General features: G+C 35.8%; 2 protein-coding genes and 1 long non-coding RNA gene across 3 annotated transcripts in view; 2 read left to right on the top strand and 1 right to left on the bottom strand.

Annotated features, from left to right (window-relative positions):
* Positions 1 to 16033, bottom strand: part of LOC129748619 (astacin-like metalloendopeptidase) — a 33196-nt gene that overhangs the window by 13012 nt on the left and 4151 nt on the right. The gene's annotated exons all lie outside the window — the stretch shown is intronic.
* Positions 1269 to 2864, top strand: LOC129748622 (uncharacterized). Its single transcript, XR_008737777.1, has 5 exons — positions 1269 to 1363; positions 1424 to 1462; positions 1550 to 1639; positions 1758 to 1894; positions 1956 to 2864. It is a non-coding gene; the product is annotated as an uncharacterized LOC129748622 (long non-coding RNA).
* On the top strand, positions 3073 to 4930 carry LOC129748621 (zinc metalloproteinase nas-4-like). The gene is made up of 3 exons (XM_055743284.1): positions 3073 to 4003; positions 4083 to 4717; positions 4787 to 4930. The coding sequence occupies exons 1-3, from the start codon at positions 3913 to 3915 to the stop codon at positions 4877 to 4879; spliced, it is 819 nt and encodes a 272-aa protein (XP_055599259.1). The 5' UTR covers positions 3073 to 3912; the 3' UTR covers positions 4880 to 4930.

Below are 16033 nucleotides of genomic sequence, written 5' to 3'. Positions count from 1 at the left end.
TGCATTCGAATATAAAATTTTGGTTATCGTGACAATACTGTGGTACATTTTACCATGGTTGTCAATAGCCAAAATACTTTCAATTTGTCGTGTCATCTTGCACTTTGTTGCCTGCTTGCCATTGAAATGGCTTTAAATTTTAATTAATTGTTGAAACATTGGAAACAATATTGATTTTGTGCTATGCGCCGCGATCTTAAAGGTGAAGTGTTTTGGTGTGGGATATGTCACAAAAGATATCATGTTTTATTTATCCGCAGAAGGCCATTACAATCTGGAGTGCAAGCAGAGTCATCAACGGCCGCTAATTTCAACAGTTTATAAAATGTTCAAGAGTAAGTAAATTTTATTAGTATTTCTGCCCAATATTTAACTTTTTTTTTAAATATTTTTAGGGCACAGGGCGATGATGATTCGAGAAGACCAAAATAAAATCTTGGGACAACCGCGGAACACCGAAAACAAAATGTCGAAGGAACCTTCATCAAGTTAGGTTTTGTCATATAGTTCCTGATCCAGTGTTAATGACAACAATATTATATGTGAAAAAAAATAACGGACATAGTAACAATGATGAATAAATAAACCAGCATTTAAAAAATTAAAATGATTTCATTGAATGCATAGATAAATTACCATAATGTTGTCTTAAATAACATGGCATAGTAAAATTGACCTTCATTCTGCCATAACGCACCATAACACGTTCACATGGTAATTTTAACCAATCTATTGTTTAAGATAAACAAAAACGTACTCAAAAAAAAACCATCTGTTTTTATTTTTAAATTTACCCTCGGGTATGGTAACGGTTACCATGATTTTTTTTTCGGTGTACACATGTTTGCTCGAGATGTAAACTGTGACAAAGAGGTACTTCACTACACGAGAGGGACGGTCTTACGGCAATGAGGACCCCTGCCCCTCTTCCAAGAATGCTAGTCTGAGAAGAGCGGTCCGTTCTATAAATTTGGAAATTAGCAGAAAACTCGGCGCTTTTGATACCAGCATGCAACCAGGTTTCAGAAAAAACAATCACATCGTACTCACATTCAGCCAGGGCGACGAACAAGTCGTTTCCATTGTAAAGGAGTTTTTGTGCGCAAGCCTCGAACATTTTGATAATAGATCGTCAATTCTTGCTTGCGATTTGTGCTCACGGACGATTTGCGCTGCTTACTAGGGAGCGTCGAGAGAGCGACGTCGGTTTGGGACGATAAGCAAACAATATCGGAATGTTTTCCTTCACTCGCGTCGATGTTGATAAGAGCGTCGTCGAGGGCCGACGTCCTGTTTACAAGTTGTGTTCTGGATAAGTTCGGTGCGAAGGATTGTGCAAATCCGGATTGCTCCACAGGAAAAGGTGAGCTATATTGTTGCTATGCGTTTTGAGGTAAAGCAACGGCTTTCGTTTTTTTCGTAGGGAGATATGACGATACCAGCTGGCCAAAAACCTTTTGCGGTAAGTGCAGATGAGAAGTTTTTATGTATGGAAATTTTGAACGAGATGAAACTTGTTCTTTTCCCCAACTTTGTCATCGTGCTGCAGGTTACGGCGGACTCGGGAATATTTTTGGAAACGATGAACTTGACCACGTCGTTGCATGATGCAGTCGGTGTAAAGTTTCGAGCACAAAATGTAAGTAGATCATCCATTTTTTGTGTGCTGTTCGGTGGAGCAGCAAGCCGGGTGCTTAGTTTTTGATCATTAGATCGTGGATGTTTATTTCTCGCTACAGATTTTTTACTTGCCACAGGTTGCCAGGATGAAAAGGGCACTGACGATGGGTAACTCGATGGAAAGAACTGAGTCGGAGGCTGCATAAACCAACCATTTGGCGAGAAACTGGTCGGTTGAACGCTATATGGTGGCCACATCGGCGGATAGTAAATGGTAGGATAGGCATTCATTGAGTTTGCATTTTGTGCTGAATGTATCATATTTCCATTCACAGGCGCGTGATTTTGAGCAGCATCGAGTTGATTGGAAGGAGCACCAACCTGCCAGGTTTCGATTCATTATTTCTTCGATTCCTATCACTTGCCAACATATTCTTCCTCTTCCTCCATGTTTAAAATGATTAGTTCCCAAAAATTTTCAACTTTTCCTACAGCCTGAGATCTGCTTCCCAGCAGAACCGAAAATATTCTATCGCAAAATCTACACTTCCCCTACCAGGTTTTAGCACAACCACTGCGGAAAATTTCGCCGGCCACTTATCCCAATATTTTCCACTGCTTTGTTCTAAAATTTATAGTTTAACTCAAATCAATTGAAATTTTTGATGGACGAAAACAAAAACACGTGCGTTGCCCAAAAGTCATGGCCTACTCCTGATAGAACTTTAGAAATGTTCCTCTTAGAAACCGGAGCCCGTGGCACGTTTGTTGAAATGATTGATATGTGTAAGTGAGACGTGAGAAGCAGCGTTGCGTTGGATTTCTCCGTAGATCTATGGATTTTAAGCACTTCTACGGATCGATGCTCGAAATCTACGGGTTATCGAAAAAGTTATAAGAATTCTGCGGATAAATGAAAATTCTAGTTTCATGTTTCATTAGACTGAGTCGATTTGGGGTCATTTTTGAATTTCTCAAACTCTGAGGTCTTAAAAGCTTCGTCTTGGTCCAAAACTCATCCATGATTTTTTGTAGCATTTTTAAGTAACGTTTACATGAGTAAATTTGAACTTTTAGGTTTGTATGAGAAAATGGCATATTTTGTACTGAAAAATCAACATCATTTTTGTTTCTTCTGTGGAACCGAGCCAGCTGACAGTTTTTGTGCTAATTTATAAAATTCCCAAAGAAAATTTTCCGCTGAACAACTTTGTCGAAGACTTTAACCTCGCATCTTATTAGGCAAAAAAAATATTAGCTGTTTAACAGAGGTATGTCTTTTCGCATTGATAAACAATAAATTAAATTGACATCCCTGCAGGGTACCTAGCGAGGTATTGCATGGCTACTTTTCATGCAATACATCGCGAGGCTCCGGCAGTGATGTCAATTTAATTTATTGTTTATCAATGCGAAAAGACATACCTTTGTTAAACAGTTAAGAACTTTTTAACCTGATTTGATACGAAGTTACAGTCTTAGACAAAGTTTTTCAGCGGAAAATTCCCTTTAGGAATTTTATAACAAAAACTGTCAGCTGGCTCGGTTCCACAAAAGAAACAAAAATGATGTTGATTTTTCAGTACAAAATATATAATCTTCCCATACAAACCTAAAAGTACAAATTTACTCATGTAAACATTTCTTAAAAATTCTACAAAAAATCATGGATTTATTATAAACCAAAACGAAGCTTTTTATTATCCGATATTATCCGATTAACATAATCGTTGCTTATGCCCGGCTAAGGTGTGTAGGAATAATAATTTATGGCTTATTGAGCTTAATGCATCATTAGATAAAATCGGCCGTCTTATGGCTATTGGTTGATAAGCAGTAAGTCGAGGTATTGACGGCAATGACGCTCGCGAGAAGTCACCCTTGTTCGACAGAAGATATTTTTCGAGAGGGTGGTATCGATAGTTGGTCGTGCGTTTGGTGGAGCTACTTCGCATCTCAACGTATCGCCACGAGTATCATGAGCTGGATATACTAGTCATTTAGTAGAACATTGATTTTTTGAAAGAGTCTTTTGAGATTATTTTTTTCCGCCAATCTTTTGCTCGTAGTCTTCAATATGTTAAAACGAGGGGATGTTTGATGATTATCGGATTTTTAACATCATAATCAACAATATAATCGTATTCAATACAAGCGTTATCGTCATTGTTTGTTCGCATATAAAACAGAAATGAGCTATAAAATATCTGATTTGTTGCTACTTAGTTATTCCACCCGATTGGCAGTTCTTTGAGTTGAGTAGTAGATTGTCTGGAGTACCTGTCAAATAAGATGATTTTGAGGGTAATAGTGCCGCTGGCTGTGATTTCACTATGTCAAGGGCTACCGACTTTCATACAGTTTGAAAATACTCCTGAAAATAGTAAGTATCGAGGTCAACACCAAAAGCCCGGGAGACCTCAATAGATAGGTCGTTTCTGACCATTGTCGAATAATTCCAGTTGCTCGGCTCAGGAACTTGAAACCCGATGAGCTGGCCGAAGAGCTCAGTGGCCAGATCGAGGGTGATATGATCCTGACGGTGGAGCAGTACCGGGATATGTACCGCCGGAATGGGCTGGTCGAGGAGAGGTACCGCTGGCCGGACAATGTCGTACACTACGAGATCGAGGAAGAGTATTTCAACGCGGATCAGATCGAGCACATCCTCACGGGAATGCGACAGATCGAACTGGTTAGCTGCGTGAAGTTCCGGAGGCGCGCACCCGGCCAGGAAGATTACATCCGAATTCATGGAAGTGGATCCGGTTGCTCGGCCACGGTTGGTCATGTCGGGGGTCAGCAGAACATCAACCTGCAACCGGCAGCCGTCAATTCCGGCTGCTTCCGGTTGGGTACGATCGTGCACGAACTCATTCACGGGATCGGATTCCGGCATATGCAGAGTGCCCACGATCGGGACGAATGGGTGCAGATCGTGTGGGATAACATTCAACCGGGTCGGGAGAATAACTTCCGCCTGTACGGACCGGAAGTGGTAAGCCATTTCGGAACGGACTACGACTATGGAAGCGTGATGCACTACAGCTCGACTGCCTTTAGCATCAATGGGGAGAAAACCATTGTGCCGTTGAGGGTGAGATTAACTAGTCTACCAATTTATTCTGCATTCGTGCGTGACACATATTTTTTCTTTCATTTGTAGGAAACAGACAAAGTGATGGGTCAGCGGAATGGAATGAGCGAGATAGACATTGTAAAAATCAATAGAATGTACAAGTGTTTGGAAAAGAACTGAGAGTGATCAAAACTGGTAAATTACGGCTGAAAAAAGAGCTACTGAACTAAATCTGAATAACAAAAATGAAGATGACATCCCTTGTCTTCATTTCCTACTTGAAGTTTAAATAATTTTAATAAATATAAAATACATTTAAAAAATCTTTTCTCAGACATTCTAGAGTGTTAAAATGACGTTTGGCAGTCATTAGCGTCAATTATTTAAATTCTTTATGTTCATTCACCCAAAATAATCTGCTCGTAACTGCTACGTGAAAAACTACATAATTTTTATCCAATTGATTTTCACGTAACTTGTACCAATAAAATTAGCAAACGCTCCCCCAATAAAAATTTTGCTTGGTGAACATCACGTACAACTTACGTGAATTTTTAGTGAGTTCATCGCGATATGATGATGAAAGCTGCATGAAATATGTTTGGTATAGGAATGATGTTTTGATCTTTCCTATTTTTTTTTTCGTTTTTTAATTACGGTAAATAAAAATGAAAACAATTTAAATTTTATCGTAAATCTGTCTGTCGTGAGTCAATCGTATCCGCGAATCGGAGCCAGGAACCTCCCCAAAAGGCAGATCGATCGAAACCCGCTCAAACATTTGGTCGTCCCGCATATCGGGGTCGCGACTACCCGATACACGTTACGACCCCTCCCTCTTGCAACTGAGCACTGGTACCAGGGTGCTCAGTCGCACCACGTATTTGCCACACTCGGCACACAGCCCGTCGGTAGCTGACTGTACCAAGTGCGACATGTAGTTCTCTTGGCCGTACATCTACCGGTGACAAGTCTGTAGAAGCGACGTCTGAAACACAAAATTCCAATCGATACAAAAGAACTGTCAAAATCGATTCCAATCGATCCGAGCTTTTGTCATGAAGCTTTCAGCTTTCTAATTGAAAACTCAACCAAGGAGAGTATTGTGATTGCTGTTGTAGTTCAAGCAAATAATTTTAAAGCATCGTCATCTGAATTTATGATTAGGAGCAATTTTTTTCACTTCTGGAGGAGTAGGCGTTGTCTAAATGGCATCGCACGTGTTTTTTTCGGGTCCGTGAATATTTTATTAAATATATTGTTTTAATAGTGATTTTTTGTTGAATTGTGCGAAAAAATGTTCTACGATTAGCCGGAGGGCAACTGAAACACTGACCAGTGGAAGTGATTTAAACGGGCTTGATTGTTTCATTTAATTGACTTTGTGCAGGTGGTTTGTTTTTTTTTTGCCCAACTGAAGTGATATTTTACAAGCTTCTCCGGGAAAGGGGAGGTTGAGTATTCCGAAAATGGTCCGTGGTATTGGAAATTGGTGATTTTGGTATAAAAATGTTTTGGGGCTACAGTGCTTAAATATTGAATTCGGCATTTATATGTTGATTTTCAACGTTATGAACCCGTGTTATGATGGGCTGGTAAATCAAATTCCTAAGTTCAAGCACCGCAGTCATACCAATCTCGGTATGCTGCGATAGAATAGATTCGAGGCACTGTGAACAGCATAAAAATTACTAGAGCCTTTTTTGGTATAACAATAATTACTTTTTCATTATAGGGGTACAATGGTAAGTACAAGGAAAAGTACATGGTAACAAGGTAAGATGTAAAACATCATTGAAAATGTAAAAATGTTTATCTTTTGATTAAATATATTAAAAATAGCTTAACTCTATTATGGGGTTTTGTGGGGGGAATGGACAGGACATCAAACGAACAGAAGACTGATATACAATGGATTGTGGGTTCAAGCCAGCCGGAGTATCTCGGCAAATTTGGAATCTTGAGTAGGTACTTAGGTACCTTTTCAGGATTCTTTATTTGTTTCGAACAGTTGCAAGGGAATAAGATGAGCCAAACCTGTCCCAAGCCAGTGGTAACGGACCCCTTAGTTGTGCTGCAATTATTGTTGATGAGTTAAGCATGAACAATATTTGAATTTGCGATTGAGTCTCCCGTACCGACCGGGTCGAAAGACCTATCAGCCACTGGTGGGTTCTCTTACATACATACATACAGGAGCAATTTTTTTCACTTCTAATGGATCGTGTTCGTAGTTTAGTCAATTCGTAAATATGTCTCCAAATAGTTGAGAATACTTAAGAATATGCTAATTCGACATTTATGATTTGAGTGAACTGATTTACGATAAATTGGCGATCCTTCCTTCTTTCTTCCTTTGACCGGTTCGTGAACAGAAAATCTTACATAAAGATTTATAGCGCGAATCATATCAACTGATGAAATGGCATCGTGGTAAGATACCGGACAGCCAATTCGGAGGACTAGAGTTCAATTCTCGTTCGGGGAAGTTTTTTATTCGTTTTACTCAAATTACTTAAAATCGTATATTTTGCTTTTTGTGGGGAAATTGAATCGTTAAAATCTTGTCATTGTAGATATATCGCCTCCACTTTTGCTATTTTGAAAAGTTTAATACAATCTTTTCATCTGGTGTATTTGTTTGAATAATTCTGTTGTTCCTGCGATATACCCTCTTAAATGTTTGCTGGGCACCGGCCATCACATGCAATATTGTTTTGTTGGATTTACTAAGCGTTCACTTTAGAGCTTGAACATTGAGCCACAAAACAGTGCTGAGGATTTTTTTCCTACACTGAAAATAATTTTCACTTAAAATATAAGTGACATCTAGAGTGAATTTCCGCCATACGTAAATTCATGTGAATTTTAAGTGACCGTCAAGTGAAAATTTTCTTAAGTGAGCGGTCAAGAGAATTGAAAGTGATTAAGCATGTGGATTGTAAGTGTATGCTCATGTCATCCAATTTTTTTTGTAAAAGCAACTTTTCTGTGATATTTTTTGTATTCGAGCAGATAACAATGATTGTTTTTAAAGGATGTATTTATTTAAATCTACTTTAACCAATCAGAATTCATAATTATACTTTAATTTATTTGTTTTGTCCAACAGTTTCTCAACAGTAAAAATGTTTTGATTCCGAGAAGCAATAATCGTCGCGACAAGCTCCTCCGGCACCCATTTTGTATCGGAATCTGAAGAATACAAGAAAAATGAATAATAAAAGATACAACCAGTGATTTATTTATTATAATAACTTACAATAAACCGTTAATCGCCATGTTAAAATCAAAGAAACATTTTTTGTAACAAATAACGTCACGGGACACTTATTTTACCTATTCTTTCTCGAATTATCGTTCAAATTGAAAGTGACCCCCATTCCTATATCCCTAATGGAAGGAAGAGTGGCCTCAAAACATCAGAAAAACACTTCTTGTATACAAAAACGACCCTATGTCATATATGGCTCCATTCTCGTTATAGCCTCTGATGCCAAATTGAGTTTCGTTTGCTTTATTAGTTGCCGAGTTATGCTATAAAATTTGTATCGGAGCCCCTCTCTCTACCTGGAAGGAGGGGATCAAGATCAAATATTCCGTGTATTCAAAAACACTTCCATGCCAAATTCTGTCCAAATTTGTGGCAAATTTGGTTTCCTTTGCTTAGCTATTTCTTGAGTTCACTGATAAATCATTTCACACATTTTGCAAAATTGTTTCACACATTATCATAAATGGAGCTGTCAAACTCGAGTGTGGTTTTCACACACAAAGCAAGTTCGAAATTTACGCACGGAAAATATTAAAAAGGTAAAATTTACCGAGTAGCGAGGTACTTTTTTTCCACCCATCTTTCGAGGTAAATTTTACCATTTTTTCATACACCTAGCAAAAAGGTGAATTGTACCGTTTTTCTTTTCACCTAGAAAAAAGGTAAATTTTACCTTTTTGGGATTCACTGAGCAAAAAGGTATATTCTACCGGTTTCCCATTCACTATCTTAAAGGGTTCTGCTTATTCACTAAATTAAATAAAACAAAGACACAAATTCATTCAAGATTTTATTTTTATTTTTCATTACCTATGTCATTAATGTTTTGGGAATCTATGTTTTAATAATGTTATTCTCCGTTTTTTTTCCTCGAATGTTCCGTTTTGTCGGAGGAAAACACTATTGCATCCTCTCGGCCATCAACGCTGCCTTTTCCGTGTCCACCATGGCCGCTGAATCCTCCTACAATTAGCACATTTCGTCCCTTCTCCGTTCGACTCATCCGGCCAGCTGGGGGATAATATTGGCTGATCCGGAATGATGAGGTAAACACTTCGTAGCTCAGTAGGCCAATCTGTAATATAGTTTTATGATGAGAACCAGCACAACAAAATGAAATCTTATGCTAAATTTGCCTTTCTGCTCCTATTTTCACGTATTGCGCACGAAACAAAATTTCTTCCTGAGTGAAAAAAACAACTTAACCTCAATAAACGGATTCGGAAAATAGTTACCTTTGTTTCGAGGTGAATTGTACCGTTTTGTTCAGCGCAATCCAGGTCAACTTCACCTTGCTACGAGGTAAGCTTTACCTCGAAGATGTAGAAAGTACCTTTTTTGGATTTACCATTTTTCTAGGTGAATTCTACCTTTTTTGTCTGCTCAATTCAGGTAAACTTTCAGGAGGTGAGTTCTACCTCGGTGAGATAAAAGTTACCTTTTTGGATTTCACAAGCATTCACTTTTTTATCTCGGTAAATTTTACCTTTTTATTATTTTCCGTGCGTATATCCGAATTCGCGGATTAAGGGAAAAGTATGTGAAATCACTAGAGATGTACCGAATATTCGTTCGGCCGAATATTCGGCGCTGAATACCGCGAAAAAACCGTTAAGCCGAATATTCCGCTCACCGAATAGTTGAGCTTAGTATTGGGTTACCATATCCCGCGACACCGAAAAGAGTACATTGAGATCATTTGTCCAAATAGTCAGGAGAAACGTTGAACAGTAGAACTCCGCTTTTCCGAGCTCTGGTTTTCTGAGCTGCCGCGTTATCCCAGCCATCAGGTTGAAACAAGAACTACCGTCAACTGGGGCAACATGCAACAATTTTCAACTTTAATGGCTTCTAAAAAACTTATGTTCACAGTTAATCGTATCCTTTATGCATCAAAAGTTTTAAGGATGCTGGGGCATCAAATTGGCGTAGTTAAAAAAATTATTGGTTTCCTCAGTAATTTTTAATTTTCTAAAAACATGCGATTTTCACACTCCTTAGAAAATGGGGTAACTTGCAACAAACTTTGTATTTAATGAAAAATCTTATGAACACGTACGAAAATTCATAGTTTTTAATATATTTGTGATGCCTTAAAGACCATTACGCATGACAACACCAATTGCAGTAGTTTTTGGGTCTGTTAAAACAAATTCTCACATTTTTTTCTGAAAATAAGGATGCTGCATACATTCAGGGGTTAAATAATGCTACGAAAAATTCTACAAGCTGAAATCATAATAATAAATGTTTGGATGAATGAAATTTAAATGTTTACAAACGCGTGATGCAAAATATTCATATTCGAGCACATTGAAACGAGATTTACAAGGTATTTCTTTGATTTGCATTTTGTTGCATTTAACCCCAGACACCTAACTGAATTTTAAAAATATTCATTTAAAAAAATTGGGTGACTGTTCGAAAAATATTTTTACACAAACAATGTTGGTATAACATGAGGAAACCTGTAAAAAGTTTGTAGGTAATTTTATCAAGCCGATCCGTCATACTGGGTAAAGTTTTTTTCGGCATCAAAAAATGTTAAAATTTGTACATTTATTGCTCGATTTTTCAAATTTTACATAAAAATAAAAAACTTAAGACAACTAGCTTAAGATGCGAGAAAATATGTCATCATAATTTTGTTATCATTAAAAGATAACTTTATTACAAAACATTAAACTAAAAATTGATTCAATGTAGTGTTATATAAATGTTGCATCGAACCCCGCTGTTGCATGATGCCCCGTTTGACGGTACCATATATTATCGAGCTTTGCGCCCGGAAGGTATGCAGAAGGATATACAGTAGAACCCGGGTTACCCGAGGTAGTCGGGGAGAGATCACCTCGGGTAAGTGTACCCTCGGATTAAACGGAATACATTGACAAAACCCCTTTGCTCTGGTAGGAGCATAGCTCGGTTCTTACATGAATTTTATTTTTCTATTTAATCGACGTTTCTGGCAAGTTCAGATTTTAATAATTTGATTTCAATTCAATAGCTTAACATTACATGGATTTTAAATATAAATTATTGCTATAACCGGAGCTCGGATGCACGGAGTTCTACAATACATGTTTCATACTATCTGAGGTGGCACCGAGATATTTCAATTTAATCAAAAACTGTTAGTGTCTTGGAAATTATGTGACTTACATGACAATAATAAATTTTCTTTTAAAATATTCTTATACTATGCCTAAATTTTGTGCATATTATCTACTGCATTTCTATTAAAAAAATGTTTAAGTATACTATAGTTTGTCGTAAGCTGTTTTCTTTTCGTAGTTTTTGTACAACACGCAGCGAAAAGATTTTTTATTTCAAAGGAAAGTGCAGCGAAAACAAAGGAAAATTTCCTTTGATTTTGGGATAAATAAAAATTTCTTTGTTTCAAATGCATTTTCGTTTGTTTCAAAGTATTTTTCTTTTGAAAAATCTTTGACTCAAAATATTGATACTTTGAAACAAAAAACCGTTTCTTTTGATTCAAAGTTGCTTTCTTTTGCCACAAGGTAATTTAATTTAGATTTAAAAGCATTTATTCATTGAACCATTTTCTATTTATTACAATTGGAAGCGTCATATTCTGTTGTTTTGAAATTCCTATCAGGAATTTCAAATAATAAAAAGAAAGGATTTCAAATTTAAAATTTATTTTTATTCAGAAATAAATGAAACACTGGGTCACATAATGGTTCACTTTAATCGAATCATCCGGTTTAAATTTTCGTGGACCTGATCGCTGGATTGGAGCGGTGTCACCTCGGTTGAGGAATTCAGGGACTTGGAAAACCATCTATCGGCCGTGGTCCTGTAAAATTTCAGGCACTTATTGAAAATCTTCAATATTCATTCTTTAATACACGCAGAAAAATAGAAATTAGTTTCAAAGGAAAGTGCCGCAAAAACAAAGGATTTTTTCCTTTGATTTTGGGACAAACAAAAATTCCTTGGATTCAAATGCATTTTCTTTTGTTTCAAAGAAATGCTTTCCTTTGAATCAAAGCTTTTTCTTTGTTCCAAATAACATAACGCTTTTAATTCAAAAGCCTTTTCGTTTAATTTTATGAAATTTTCGTTTATTCCAACGTTATTTGGGTTTCAATTTTAAAGCATTTGTTCTTCAATTCTATGTTTTGTTTCTAAAAATTCTAGTACTACATATATATTAATTTTCGTCCAATTGGAAATAAAAAGAAATAACTTATTGTTTAAAAACATTTATTTATTTGTAAGTTCATGTTCACACAGTCGATTTTTCCAGAGTTTTGAACCGGCACATCTGTAAATAAAGAGGAGAACAAAATGTACACAAATATGTAACAATAAAATAAATTAAAATTATTTATTGCATGAATGGAAAGTACTTACTGAACGATGTTTGTTGGCGGACAGTTCCTTTCGAACAATTCATGAAGTTTGACGCCAGATGGATCCTTGGACCGGATCGGAAGCGATTAGTTGGATGAATGGTTGCCCTGAAAAAGTTTGTTAGGTTGACGGTTTATTTGAAATTAAATTGATTTTTATAGACCTACCTAGGAGTCCACTATCGTTTGGCCTCTAGTTGTCAAGACTTTCCTACGCCGGATCTTGTGATTCCGGTGCTGTCTGACTGTTGCGCGGCATAAGATGAAATGGTCTGACTGGTTGTCGGAAAAACTTCTCGCCCCTTCACTAAACAGAAGCTAATGAAGATGTGTCGACTGTTTGACGAAAAAATACTTTGATTCAAAGGAAAATTCATCTAAATCAATGAATTTTTACATTGATTCAGAGTCGAAAAAAAAATTTCTTGAATTTAATTTAAATGTTTTGATTCAAAAATTTGGAACATTGGTTTAATGAAATAAAAATTTGGTTCAATTTAAAATTTACTTGAATTAAGGAAAATGGAGTTTGTTTCAATGTACATGAGGTTTTTGAATCAAAGATGTATTTTTTTTTATCTCAATGGCACTACTTTTCGCTGCGTGTACATAAACTTACCATACTTTATCCTGAATCCTCCTAACTAAGCTAACTCTGATCCACATTTTCACACGACCAGCCAAACCGATTTTTCGTTTTAAATTCTTCTTACTCAATGCAAAAAACCTTCTGAGTTTGAAGTTTTTATTTTAAGAAATTATTCCATTGCATTGAATACATTTTTCTTTGGTTGAAAGAAAATTTACTTTGTTTCCAAATAAATATGCAATTGAAAAAATGTCTTTTAATCAAAGAATTTGTTTAAAATCAAAGTCCAAAATTATTCGATTCAAAAAATTAATTCTTTCTTTCAAAAATTATTTATTTAAAACAAAACCATAATTCATTGATTCAAAGAAAACAGGAGATTGAATCGAAAAAATTAATTTTTTGAATCAAAGTCAGTTTTGTTTTGTTTCAAAATCCAAGTTTTCTCTGCGCGAAGATGTGAAACAACTTCATAAAAAGGAAGAAATACGTTGATTTTTCTGATCATATGTCTTTCAACAAAAAAAGAGTACATGAACTCTTAAAAGAGTACGTATGGTATCCCTAGCTTAGTATTCGACCGAATAGGGCGAATAGGCCGAATATCTACTACAGACTTGTAAAATTTTTCAAATGACTTTGGATAATTTATAAAATATTAAAAAATAATGTTGTAAAAGCAACACAATCATTAAAAACTAATGGTTTCAGCAAAACATCCGCGTATCTTTCACTCGAGATCGTAAATACAGGAGAATGCTATCAAATATCGCATTATACTTTGATTAAAGTTTATTCCAGATTTTCTGGATATATTCAGGCTTACCCATAAATCCAGTAAAGATTCCAGATAATTCAAATGAGGCCGGGATGTCCAGTTTTTCTTTTAAACTTCCCGAATTTTGTCAGATTATTTGCTAAATCAAATAAAAAACTCAAATTTCTCTTTAGAAACTTTTAGATATTGTGTTCAACAACGATTTTTCAAAAATTTCAAAATAAACATAAATTTTGCCTTTATTAAATTTTTCTTTCAAAAATCGTCCTGAATGCCTAACCGTTTGGATACGTGTGGTTGAAAGTATGGAATGCTTAAGGTTAAAAATCATCTTTCTTTTCAACAACTATTTTGAAGATATCTTGCTCAAATTCGGCCTTCATCTAATTCAATATCAAAGAAGCAAATTCAAATAGCTTGGCACCTGTTTCGCCATGTTTTGTCCCAGATTTCACAGGAACGCAATCTCTTTGGGGACAAACGCTCTAGAAGCGACTAGTCATCTGATGTCTTTTCAGTTATTGGTGACATTTTAAAAATCAGAAAGGCCCCTACTTAAAAAAGGTCTTTTAAATCGTCATCAGATAATATCATCTGGTTGAAAATAATCGACTAAAAACATGGGGGCATTAATATGGAAGAAAAAGAAAGCATTGAAATAATTGCTAAACATTTTTTTCATGAAAAACTCACCGAATATTCGGCCGAATATTCGTTTGGCCAAATAGTTGAAAAGGTCAATATTCGGTATTCGGCCATTCGCCGAATACCACTATTCGGTACATCTCTAGAAATCACAGACAGTTATGAGTTCAAGCGTAACATTTCATAAGGGCGAAACTTGCAGTTACCTCGAAACGAGAAAAAACGAGAAATTTTGGAACACAAATTTAAATCCTATTTAGTAATGAATTAACCAAATATCAATTTTTTTGTGTAAGAATCAAAAAAAGGTGAAGGTTTACAGTTCCTGATACTTTTTTTTTCAAAATTGTTTTCCGTTTTAAAAAAAATCCACTTTTAATGTGTTCCGCCCTTTTGAAATTGCTTTGTGAGTTACGCCTCTCACCAATGCGGACCAATGAGTTTTGACAAACTAGATTCGCCCGCAAAATAAGACTGTTTTTATTTACGTTTGAAGTTACGCCCTACGATTCCAAATCTTACAAAAAGGTTTTAAAACTTGTAAAGCTTCGTCGGTAGTTCAATATCACCTTAAAATATTGCAGTGGCATGTGCTACATAACAAAAAAACAGGCTTAATTAGAAGTGTGCGGATTTCAGTGGGATTTTGCAAACAAAACAACGGGTGAAGAAATACTTTGACCGGTGAGTAAAATGTTTTAGTTTCTATTTACAAATGCTCATATTTTTAAACTACTTTCAGGATAGTTTTTGAACCCAACGCTTTTCCACTATACCTATAAACTGTTTCTGAAACGCTATTGTCGAAAAGAATGGATTTGGATTCCCTAGGAGCAGATTAAGATTGATTGCAACAGGAGCCGACATGGACAGAAGGTTGAATTTTAAGTGTTTAGTTATGTAGTATTGTTAGTCAGAATTGTGCGTTTTTTTTGCTTTTGCTTTATTATATTGTCTGAGATAGTAAATGATAGCCCCCAGTAGAGTTTTGCAAGGGATTTAGAATAACAGGGAGAATGTTATTCCAGTTCAATCATGATATTCCTAGATTTTTTTGTAGTGACTAAAATTCAAGTGAAATAAAAGTTTTATCATATATGAAAAAAAACAAGTTTTAATAAAATTTGAAAGGAATAATATATTTTACAAGCACAATCAAAACTATTTACAAACTTATCATCTATATCTAACATAACTTTTATAACTAACTTTACATTTCAAAACTAATATATGAAAAAGCTGTACATTTACATTAACACTTAATGCTAACATGAACATGTACATATAAATGCTAACTTAGTATAAAAGACTATTCTAAATCAATATCACGATCTAGATAAGCTTCAAAATCATCTGCTGTGCATCCCTTTGGCTTTCGTCCACGCTTTTTTGGTACCATTTGTCGTAGCATTGTTTGGTAGTATGCTTTATTTGAAACGTATGGAAGAAGTTTCTTCAAATCTTCTAATTTTTCTGGTGCAAGACTGAGCGGCTCAGTAGTTATAGGGTCTAACTTTAAAAATTTGAAGCTGGAGTCAACTACCGAAAACGATTGGAATTCGTCCTCTAAATTATATTTGTAAAAAACAATTCCTGGAGCTGATGTTAGTGCGGACACGGCTCAGGAGACAACAGACTTGTCAACTGAGCTATATCACAAGCCCTACAA

Source organism: Uranotaenia lowii, chromosome 2 (genome assembly GCF_029784155.1).
Source record: "Uranotaenia lowii strain MFRU-FL chromosome 2, ASM2978415v1, whole genome shotgun sequence".
Classification (NCBI taxonomy): domain Eukaryota; kingdom Metazoa; phylum Arthropoda; class Insecta; order Diptera; family Culicidae; genus Uranotaenia; species Uranotaenia lowii.
This window is presented reverse-complemented; position numbering and strand designations above follow the sequence as displayed.

Bases quoted from the DNA above. Each gene is read 5' to 3' on its own strand.
- LOC129748621 (XM_055743284.1), top strand. From the start codon at position 3,913: ATGATTTTGAGGGTAATAGTGCCGCTGGCTGTGATTTCACTATGTCAA. The intron at 4,004-4,082 runs GTAAGTATCGAG...GAATAATTCCAG, and splicing joins TGAAAATACTCCTGAAAATA to TTGCTCGGCTCAGGAACTTG. The intron at 4,718-4,786 runs GTGAGATTAACT...TTTCATTTGTAG, and splicing joins AAACCATTGTGCCGTTGAGG to GAAACAGACAAAGTGATGGG.